Source organism: Necator americanus, chromosome II (assembly GCF_031761385.1).
Source record: "Necator americanus strain Aroian chromosome II, whole genome shotgun sequence".
Taxonomy (NCBI): domain Eukaryota; kingdom Metazoa; phylum Nematoda; class Chromadorea; order Rhabditida; family Ancylostomatidae; genus Necator; species Necator americanus.
In genome coordinates this window covers 36,571,482-36,582,654 of record NC_087372.1, presented here as the reverse complement: position 1 = coordinate 36,582,654, position 11,173 = coordinate 36,571,482, and the positions used below count along the sequence as shown (strand labels likewise).

At 38.4% G+C, this 11,173-nt stretch overlaps 1 protein-coding gene across 3 annotated transcripts; it reads left to right on the top strand.

Moving 5' to 3' along the window:
- Positions 1-2,135: 2,135 nt before the first annotated feature.
- Positions 2,136-10,277, top strand: RB195_020592 (uncharacterized protein; the record flags this gene model as incomplete). 3 transcript variants are annotated; one of them, XM_064188958.1, is made up of 17 exons in its annotated part: positions 2,136-2,198; positions 2,252-2,291; positions 3,616-3,648; positions 3,708-3,758; positions 4,239-4,294; positions 4,455-4,521; positions 4,608-5,032; positions 5,171-5,177; positions 5,254-5,267; positions 6,064-6,170; positions 6,327-6,380; positions 6,779-6,861; positions 6,945-7,036; positions 7,097-7,189; positions 8,726-8,800; positions 8,872-8,965; positions 10,114-10,277. In XM_064188958.1, the coding sequence occupies 17 exons, from the start codon at positions 2,136-2,138 to the stop codon at positions 10,275-10,277; spliced, it is 1,518 nt and encodes a 505-aa protein (XP_064044837.1). The 3 variants fall into 3 exon arrangements, with proteins under 3 accessions (XP_064044837.1, XP_064044839.1, XP_064044838.1); XM_064188957.1 differs by lacking the exons at positions 5,171-5,177; positions 5,254-5,267; positions 6,064-6,170; ... (5 more) ...; positions 8,872-8,965; positions 10,114-10,277 and having other exon boundaries at positions 4,608-5,170; XM_064188956.1 differs by lacking the exons at positions 2,136-2,198; positions 2,252-2,291; positions 3,616-3,648; ... (6 more) ...; positions 6,064-6,170; positions 6,327-6,380 and having other exon boundaries at positions 6,795-6,861.
- Between the last annotated feature and the right edge of the window lie 896 nt (positions 10,278-11,173).

Genomic DNA, 11,173 nt, shown 5'->3' with positions numbered 1-11,173 from the left:
TAGATTACGAATATGAGCGTAGCTCCGATCAGTTTTCACTAATTCCCTTTAAAAATAGCATGGGAAACGGCGATCGTTCCTACGAGTTACGTTGGAACGTTTGTGCACGCGCCGCATCTACGTGGGAGCGGTCGGAGATCGATAAGGTCTTTTCACCTCTTCACAAACAGTGTTCAACTAAAACTAAAAAATAGGTTATTGAGGAGACCGAAGAGTACAGAAGGCTGGAGCGTCCTAAGTAGTCTCGTAGGAAAAAACACCGTCCCCACACTGTTTTTTAGAACGATTAGGGTAAATTGAGCGGATCCGCACTCATATTCGTGGGTTAAATCCCGAACCTTGTATTTTCCATGAAGTTTCCATACTGCGTCAGTTTCGTGATACACTGCCTTCAAAGAAGAGCACCAAAATGCATTTCTCCCCCGCTAGATTGAATTCCTCTCCAAATTCGCATGGATTTATGATTTTTATTACCGGTCTCTTTATTGTTGTTATTTGAAGAAAAACAAATGTGGAAAAATTGCTGAAATTTACTACTACTATGCACCTTTTATGCACCTTATTCGATCTCTGATAAAGAATAAAATTTGGACATCGTGTCCGGCGTTAGTCAATCCATTTAGGATCCACACCTCAACGCATTCACCTCAATCCAGAAACATTTTAGGTTTACGAACGTGTAACTGGCCTATGAAATGACTCGCGGAGGATCGTTAATGAGTCAAATCAGAGTTTTTACCCTCCCAAACAAGTCTGGTACCAATTTATCAAACCCCGAAGGAGGAAAGGTTTGGCTGTCACTGGGGCGTCCTCGAACCACCGACCGAACGTGCAGTCACGGCGGAACCTCTCACCGACTACGCCACATCCGCCCAGAAAAAAAAACAGAGAAATACCAGATTGAAGTTATACGACTCGACACCTCAAGCAAAGGTTCTTGTCACGTTAAAAATTCAAAGACACTCATTTCTACTAAAAAATAAATAAATATTGATTCATTAAGATCAGTAAAAATCCTCGAAAAATCCTTGTCAAATTGAAGCAAGAGCTAAGATTGTTATCAAACATTGCTACGGCTGGCGTTTCGGCGTCTTCGCCTCCGTCAAAGCCTGAAAAGTCAGATTATTTGTAATATATCCTTCTAAATGCCTCATCCAGAACAAATCGTTATCCCATAATTATATAAGAAAAGATATAAGAGACATAAGGTTCTAGATCCAAAATTAAAATCGGATTTTATTGATTTTTTTTGTCTGAGAACAAATGTAGAGGGAAAAGCAGTGGATTATGAAGCACTGGACAGAATGTTAGTTGTACCGCTTCGTCTGAAGTTCAATATGCTCGAAATCGCGACGTTCGATCGTTGCCTGGAGGAGTTCCGAACCTCCTCCATTTGTGTAGTGCCAAAAATTTTGAAGCATGGTGCAATATTGCGTCGTTTATGTGTGTTGTGTGCAGAGCGTCACCGTTTTTGAATAAGTTGAAATTAACTGCGAGCATCAAACACAGCGATGAATCATTTCAACTGTGAAGGGGGCGAGGATGGGCGGAGGTCCTGCCGCGGAAACGTCTGCGGTGGATCCGAGTAATACAGACTCGGAACAATGAGATGTGTGGCGACGTGAGACGCGAACTAAGCGAAATAAACACAAACAATGACAATAAATAAAATAAAAGATATAAAAATGAGAAATGGTCTAAAGATGCATGGTTAGACACCGCCGATATTTTTCTCTTGATCTACCACTGTTTTCGTTCTGTTGGTTTCCAGATTACGACTATCCTGCGCAAACACGGCAAGGCCCCATTGGCGCAAGCACAGTAAGGTCCCATTGTCGCAAACACGGCAAAGTTCCACTGGCGCAAACACAGAAAGGTCCCACAGGCGCAAACACGGCAAGGTCCCATTGGCGCAAACACGGCAAGGTCCCACGGTGTTCGTAAAACAGCAAGCAACCGTTGCTGAAATAGTGCTAGGTAGGACAGACCGCCGAAAAAAACTGTGGCTTCTCCAGGATGAAGGAAGAATTATTATCCGAATGTTCATACATGTTCCTCACGGTTCATGCCGTATCCTCTGTTTATACTCGGCTATAAAAAGGACCAATGAAGTGAGGTTATCATCATCTACCGTCATGCATCTCGTCGTATTGTTGTTGTTTTTGATTCTGTCAGGTCAAGCTAGATGGATTGCTCAGGTATGGAGGAGGCTCGTGTTCCCCTACGTCAAGGAAATCGTATTCCTTTTCAGGATGGCGACCTTGACAGTAAGAAAAGACACGAGAGAAGCGGTAAGTACTAAAATTACAGTATTTACTCAGCATTGGCAGTGATAAAATGATGTCCAGAATCGTCATGATGGAGCTATGGATCGTCAGCGATCTTTGCTCACCGTACAGCGTTCCGTGAAACTCGTGCCGCATTCCTGTAGGAGTACAGTACTCAGTCCGACAGGAATTACTGTAATTCTAGGAAATAATGGAACTTCTAGGCTTATTTCTACGAATTATGGGAACTTCTATGAATAGAAATACACAAATTAATCTTTAGACTCGGCTGGCCTGATCCTCTGATTTATCATTTCTGGATTTTGAGAAATCAATACCGACAGAATAGGGTAAATCACCTCCGATAAACAGAGTTACTCTTCGATAAAAAAAGTAACTTCTTCGTCGAAAACGATGGAAAAATTCATCTCCGAAACAGAATACCAACAGAATCCAGAAGACCTAACTTCCAAAAAGCGATGAGCTGAGGAAAACGCAGCCAGCTACGAGACGAAGCGCTCAGATGCCCAGGATGTCCGTGAGAACTTAGTGAAACAAAGAAACAGTCTTTATGAGAACAATAGACACAGATTGGTTAATTGATTTTCACTTAACTCATATTAATATCAACTAATTTAATGATTTCCTTAAGTCTTCAATTTTAATACTTTAACTACCGCAACCCATCGTAGATCCTTCCTGAAAAAGGCCTGACGGAAGCTTTGCTCCGACAAGAATCACCGGATTCCGCTCTCGCTCCGCTAACAATGAAAAATGTTTACGGAGTTGAGGAGGTGTGGAAGGATCAGTATCGGTATCACTATCGCCGTAGTTCATTTCCCCCAGATCATTCAAGACGCAAAGGTGGTACATGCCGAGCTTTCCTAACTAGCGCGCGGGCGTCTGCTCCGGGTAGGAAAGTGGTTTGGTTAGGAAAGTTCCGCACACAACTCGCAAGATGGGATCGGAAAGTTCGTCGTTGTCGCACTGTCGGTAGCTATAACGCTAATGATAAGGGTTTGATCTTCGACGCCTCCTGTGATTTCAGATCCAAGCGAGGTGACAAAGTCCTCTCCATCCTCTTCTTTTCTATCGCTGTCTCGGTTATGTATGAGAAATTTCTTAAAAATTTCTTAAAATCAAAAAAATCTTACTAAGGTTAATCTAAGGAAGTACTGGATTATAGAAACGAGTCCAATAGAAGAGATAACTCATACTCACAGGATCTCCTCCATGACGTTAACGCTTCATAAAAGCGACAAAATCCTAGCCCTAGAAAATGGTTTTCAAAAATTTCCACCTCATAATATTGAACCGAAAATTGGAATACAAAAATTAAAGTTTTTAGGAAGAAGTTCGGAGTTACTTGGGCCTAGTACAGGTAAGTTTTTTAACGAAAACTTCTTGGAAGTTTTTTTTTCTAGGGACTTCAATTTATAGACACCACAGAAGTAAAGGATGTAAAACGAGAAGTCCCAGAATTCCGCGACGGTACAATTCCCTGAGTCTAAGTTTTATTCTTTAAGAAAACGAAGAAAGAGAGCATTTAATTACTAATTACTAATTATAATAAAACAAATTTGACTGTGAAAAAAATGCAAAAAAAAATCGTATAAAGCGAAAATGGCGATGTTTGTTTAAGTGAGTTGTGGTCTTCGAAAAAAAAATTGATATTTTAGATTTTAAAAAAATTCACTGTATCTCTCCGGCAAAAAACATAGTTTTCTCTCATATTTAGTGTGCTTTAAAGTGCGAAGAGCACTTTTTTGAGTTATTCGGAGAAAAAAGACTTCCGAAGATGATTTTACTACCAGACAAGACCAGGAAATTTTCCGTTTATCTTTTTCCGTTTTTTTTTTCTTATATTGGAATGCTCAAAAGAATTTTTTTTACCCAACAGAACATTTTTCTTTTTTTTCTCTGCATAAGAATAGTAGGAGATAAACTGTAAGCTGATCTGTCCTCTTTTAGGCTCGGAAACAGATTTGCACGCGGAAAAAGCGATTCATAAAACGGATGCAGCTAAGGTTTGACCTAAATTTGATGGAGTTAACAGTCCAAGTAATGAATTTTGATCAAATTTTCGAAAAATCTCTTAGAGCATTTTAGAAATTTCTCAAAAATTATGGGTATATCACTTTCGTTTCTTTCAAAAAAATCGTAAAAAAAAACTATGACTGTTTCCAGATGTCTGAAGAAAAGACGTCCACATTATCGAAAATTGTGAACGGTGCAAAGAGTCTCATTGATGTAGGCACGTAAAATAACAAACAAATTATTTTTAAAGAAATTTGAAAGAAAATCGCTTGGAAAAGCGAAAAAAAATTCACTGAATTTCAGCAGCAAGTGGAGTGAGGAAAATCACCAACGGCATCAGAAGCTTATTTAGAGGAAATGTGACCAAGGAGGATGAAAAAGAAACCACAACGATACGTATCGTAATCGATGGTTCGCTACGCCAAATTTCGAACGATAAGAGTTCGGAAAAATCCGGATCATTCGCGGACGCCAGAAACGGCGATCCTCTCCGTGTTTCCATGAAAAGATCGCTTCCTTTGAGACGAAGAAAAGGCTTGATGGAGGAGGAAACGAAGGAGGTGCACGAAGAGAATTCAAGTGCCCAGGTGAAGCCATCATCCGAAAAAAGTCAGGAAGAAAAAAGCGAAGAGAAGTTGGAAAGGCGAAAACGATCCGGTGAAAAATTCCCGGCGCCGTCTGACACGTCAAAATTATCCAGTAAGGAAGGCGTACAGAGAAAATACGTTGTGGGCACACCGATACATAGAGTCCCTAAACGCAAAATTGCGTACTCTGGCTCTCGATCGTATCTGAGACGAAAAAACAACAACGTGTATCGAAGGCGACGTTTCGTGGACGATGATGAGCGTCCCATCTTGAATTAGTACACATGTACGTTCTATACGGTATCGATGAAATTTCTGCTAAATTTTCGAAATAAAAAAAATAAACTAACATAACATTACAGGTTCGAGCCAGCCAGTCAGTCATTTCGACTTTTCGCCGAAAATTTTTTTTTCATGAGGCAATGGCAACCTCGCTCTTGTTTTGTAATGTGAAATAAATCGGCGATGATATTTTCTGCGTTTTTCTTTTCCTCGGGAATAAAAAAATTTATGAAGTAAGAAAAAAAGAGAAAAAAAGGATAGGGCTTGTTGTAGGTGTCAAATGAACCGTAAAAAAGAATCGCAGTTACATTTTATTTTGATGAGGTCTCATTTTCAAAGAAAATCTGACAACAAAAATAAAATTTGACCCCGTAGATATCTAGAGCCGGAAAATTATCTTAGAAAAAAGTTCAGAGCTCACTCAGAGCACAAAACCGAAAAAAAAAAGACGGGGGGAAAATAGAAAAGCTGCGTTTTATATGCACAGAATTTAAAAAAAGAGATTTTCCTGCATGTTCCCGGACTACGACCTCTGCGACGAGGTTAAGCTGACAATTCGGTAATGTGGTAATCCGGTCACCAAACACAAAGGGGATTCCGAGAAATAACAATAAATAAATACAAAACAATAAATAACAAATAACAAAACAAACAATAAAAATAACAAAAAGAAGTGATATAAAAGCGAAACAATCATGCATCTGTAATTTTTTCATCGAAAAACGCAGATTGATGTCCAAGAGTCCAAGAGCACCGGTGAAATTGGTGAAGACAAGTAAGAGTGTGTAGATCAACATTTTTCCTCTTCTATTGATCATTACGATGAAAATTTTGAAAAAAAAACAATGGAATGGTTCCTACCCAGCTTAGAATCGAGCTGATCGTTTCAGGATAGTGCTCAGCGTTTCCATAGCATCACTGCGACTACTCACGGAGTACACCAAGCTCTAAGGCTTACTGATCTACAGTCCATCCATGAACGATCTGGAGATCGTCAGTATGTATTCAATTACAATTTAAAAAACAATCGCTTATGATATCCTGAATATTCGATGTGGTATTGATGTAATATTCACATTTATATCCATTTAAACTGGTTATTGATGTTTATTTTGATTCATCAAGTTATTTTGAGTGTTTTCGATCTCTCTAGGGCATTAACACCGTATATACGTGCTTACATCCCGTATCTGACAGTAACTGACAGGTTAGTAACTCTTCAGACCACCAATGATCAGGGTATCCTCAATATGTCGATAGAAATAACGATAAATCCACCTTAATATGGTGTTTCCCAGAAGACGCTGTCCATTGATCTACTCCGTAAGCAGATAAATCCTTGAATCAGATGGAATGGATGTAACCTCCTGCAGGATCCATAAAAAAAAAAGAAATTATATGGTCATTTGCGATGTTACAATGACAAATTCCTTTTTTCTCTGTTATATCAGACCGTAAATCGCGGCTACGTTTTGCACAATTTGTGCAAATAGTCGTAATTTATTACGTATACGACCCCACCAGAGAAGCGGTTCAAAAGCAAACGTTTACAACCGTTTCAGGACCCGTATATAACGGCACCGTTCTCGTCGTCGATGTTTTCAGGTCTCTTTTCACCAAAATGTCAAGGTTACTGACATTTCTCATTGGAGCAGTTATTGTCGTTGGAGCAAAAGGATGCTCGGCTGGTAGGTAGCGTTTCTATTTTGTACGAATATTACTCGAGAATCAGTTATCTGAAGTGATTCCATTTGAAAAAAAAAACTTCTAGGAACGGGAAATAACGACTATGAGTGGATTGAGGATCCAGTATTTAACATGGATATAAGTCCGCCCGTAGGCTGGACATATTTCCCGGCGAAAGTAGGTGTTCAGATAATTTTTTAAATCAAATAAGGTATTAAAACTGATGATTATTTTTAGAGTAGCGATAATTATCAAATTTGGTATTTTGTGGGACAATCAAATGACACCTTACTTGCTAAGCAGCGAGCAAATACTGAAATTAGAGCAGCGGTGAGTCTACTGTACAGAAACAATTATCGACCACAAATGCTATACACTAACAAATATGCCTCAGGCTACAAATTTAATCGATTATCGATAAGCTTTTCAAAAACGAATTAAATAGTTTGACATTTAACAAAACTCATCTCTTATGAATTATACCTGTTGTGAATACAAAAATATGCTAAACTATAGGATTTTTCGAAGAATGAAGCCTAGAAAAGCATCCACGTGTAGCTGGAGCTGAAATTCTCCAACGGCCACGTGATCCGCGTTCGATTGGAGACGTCGTTCAGAGCAGATCAAAGAGGGTGTAGGCGTTAAAAAGCAGTGTATGATGCAAGATATTGACGATATTGGGACCCTTCCATATAGATGAGGATTAGGATAACATAAGGTGAAATAGGGATTCATCAGATTATTATTCATTCCATTCATAACTACTGAAATTAGAAAATAGGAATAGGAATTGAAAGTGAAGAAATATTACATAAAAATATAGAAAAACGTAGAAAAAGTTCACTAGTAGTTCTATGAAAAGTAAAGCGAACCGGAGGGGCAGCCGGGGTCAGGATTCTCGAACCGAACGGCCGACCCGGCACAGGACACGGGGAAGGGGGACGAAGGTGTTGAAGGAAGCGTCTTACGATATTGACAGCGTTTTGATCTCACGTCGAATCGGATCGCGGTAAGAGTTCAGGACACGAATATAAGAGTGATCACTCCAAATTTCCCCCTACAGTAAAATCGCTAATTCGCTAAGAACACGAAAAAGACATGGATCAGGATCTTTTTCGGTCTTTTTTTTTCGTAACACACCCAAATTTGATTTCTATTATAAAATCTAGATCCGTGTGTGCAAGCTCTATCGATTGATCGATTAGATATAACTAAAACTCCCAAAACCATTCACTGAAATATTTTTAAAAAATTTACCTGCGGGTGCTCATTAATAAGGTTGAGTCCGATATAATTGTGCCTCAAGGATATACGATTTTTGATGTGAATATATTTTTCGATTCAGAATTGTAGTAATCCAGGAAGCACATTTGAAACAGCCTCAGTTCCATTCGTTTCGTTGTTCCTAACAAAACGATGCAACTTATTACGTGTAGTGGTACGATTGGAATCTGCAACCGATCCACAATTGTGTACATTGAAGTGGTTTTGCTGCTAATTTCCATAGCACCAGTTCAATTCCAGACGACAGAATTGCCCGCATTCTATCGCGCAAGAAGTTGCATCGTAGGAAGCACGGGTGCAACCAAAGCTATTTCTCACACTTTTTTCCTGATCGTTATGTGGATCACGCTCATGGTCGTGAACTACACTTCTACCTCTCTTTTCATTGAGAGATCCTAGCAGTCTTAGCAGTACCAATTTCCTGATACCTCGGCACCTCTAAGCAGAGGAATTGCGTTGTGGTAGACGCGTCGCAGTTGCCGAGCTGTTCTTGATTTTGACGCCGACTATGTACAGCCAAAAATCAGCGATATAAACAAATCAGATCAATCGGCAGAACTGTTTACACTTTTTTTTCTACAGATGATGGATGCGTTGACAGCAGCAAATATGCCATTATATGGTGTCGAAGTGACAAGCGATTACATGCCTATCCAGGTAACTTTCGTTCATTCATTTGTTGATAGTCGACCCTGGAATGACAACTCTTTTCTCGTTTTTTTTCTTAGGTTGAAAATCCCACCACAAATTTGAGAGGAGTTGGTCCGCTCTACGGGAAAGTCGAAGCAGGAGCGCTGGCGCAGACATGTATAGGAGGCACAGGTATGCCTCGCATGGGATTATTTACTAGGATGACAGAGATTTTGTTCGGTTGTTTTTCTAAACTCTAATATACATTTTAACTAAACACCTCAGTGTAAACAAATTGAGCATAACCAAACCTGTTCCAACTTTTATTTTCTTTAATTTCTTTCTTTTCTTTAATTAAACCAATGCTACCTTGCGTTAGATAGTTAAATTTATGATAGCACGGAGCTTTTTGCTATCGATCCGGAATTGTCAGGACAAAACAATTTGAAGCTCTGTGCGATTGTGTAGACGGACTGTGTAGAGCGAGCGGTTGCGGTCGTGTTGGGACCCTCTTTAGCTCCAATCACCTGTGCAGTCCCAGTCGACCACAGGCTCAGTCGCTAGCTCCACCGCAACACTTCGAACGCAGCCGCGTGCGCAACCGCATCGCGTACGCTTTAGCCCGACTGTATGCCACGTGATTGGTGCAATACGTCGATCGATAGGACCAAAATTTTCGCGAATGCTGTAGTTTTATACGAAGTACTCTAATGTCACCTTACTTCATAGGGTTCATAGGGACCAAGGGTAGATCCAACCAGTAAAAACTAGAGATTTATTATTTGTATTCGTATACGTAATTATATATATATATTTATTTATTTGTACATATTATTTATTATTATATATTACTTATTTATATGTACTTGTGATATTCGTGGATAGCAAATACATGGATTCCCAGACGGACCACGCTCCCATGACGCCTATTTTCACAAATTCACTCTACCGCAGAAAATATGAGTGACAGATCTCAAATCCCTTATTAATAAAATAGTATAATACCATAAATAATAAAAAATATCAATCGATAATTACTTGGACTTTGACATGTGTCAAAACAAAACTTTTCAGTACATTCGTTCTTACAATTAGTTCACAAATTATAATTAATTAACAGTAATAACTAGAAATAGTAACAGTAAGTATAAATTGCAAGTATGTAATTGTTGAAATTATAATTACATACTCGTACAATTGATCTACAAATTATAATTGATCAACAGTAAATAATATTTGAAATTACAATTAAATAGTAATTATAGTTACGTAATTACGCGAATTAATTTTCGTACTACTTAGAATCTGAGGTTTTTTCAAAAAAAAAAAGCTTTTTTCAGCCGATTTCGTATTCCAACCGTACACGGTCGCCGTGAAAGTTTCGCTCCGGAACGCGGCAAATACTCGATACAAATGGAATATCGCGAAGAACACATTTATGCAAAAATTATCCTTAGGATTTAACGCTCGATTTAATGGCGAAGTGACTGTGGATAAATTTTAAAATTTTGTGTTTTTTTTTGTTGTATTTATACGTATAGTTTAATTGTGTTTTTCTTTCGTTCAAAAATAAATTCTTCCAGATTCGATAAGAATTAATAGAAAAAAAATGCACAGTGGTGGTTTCAAAATTTGATTTGTTAGGATTTGACTTGATCCAGAACTGGTGTCAGTGCTATCCAGAGAGTTGTGCTGATCTTTGATCGTTCAATTACCGATCAAAACAAAAAGTTCTCATCTTATCAGTGGATCTGTGTGGAATAAGATCAAACATCTCCTATATCGATGTTCTATGGTCAGAACATCTAGAACGTTCCAGAGAAGCGGTCAATACCCTTCTCTGTGAGGAGCAAATGTGCTTTATGGCTCAATTTTTAATCTTACATTCTGAAAAATCGAAAAATTGTTCTTTTTATCCCATATTATCAGAAAAAGTTAACGTTATACCTATCTCGTAACCGTGGATGCCATTTCTTTCTGGATTTCCTACACAACGTTGCATACCTTGATCGAATTTATCGACTAAAATGATGTTTCTGAGATGGCATCGGCTCTTTTAGAGCGTTTTATTTATTTTGTTTACTTAATTTTATTTTTTCATTCATTTTTACAGTATTAGATTGATCTCTTAAGGTCACTGCTCCCAAACCTCTATTAAATAACCTAGGTCACACTACTAGAATTGAGTTCTGGATTGTTCATGGATTCATGACAAAGCATATAGTGTAGTCTCTGTGGTTTTATTTTAATATTTTATAATACAATACCATTTTTAAGTAGAAATTTTTTCAAATGAGTTCGTTTTCACGGATTCCACCGTTTATTTATTATTTATTCATTTTTATTTATGAACCATTATTTGTTATTCGCACAGAGTCAACGTTCCAGTTGAAAGAATTT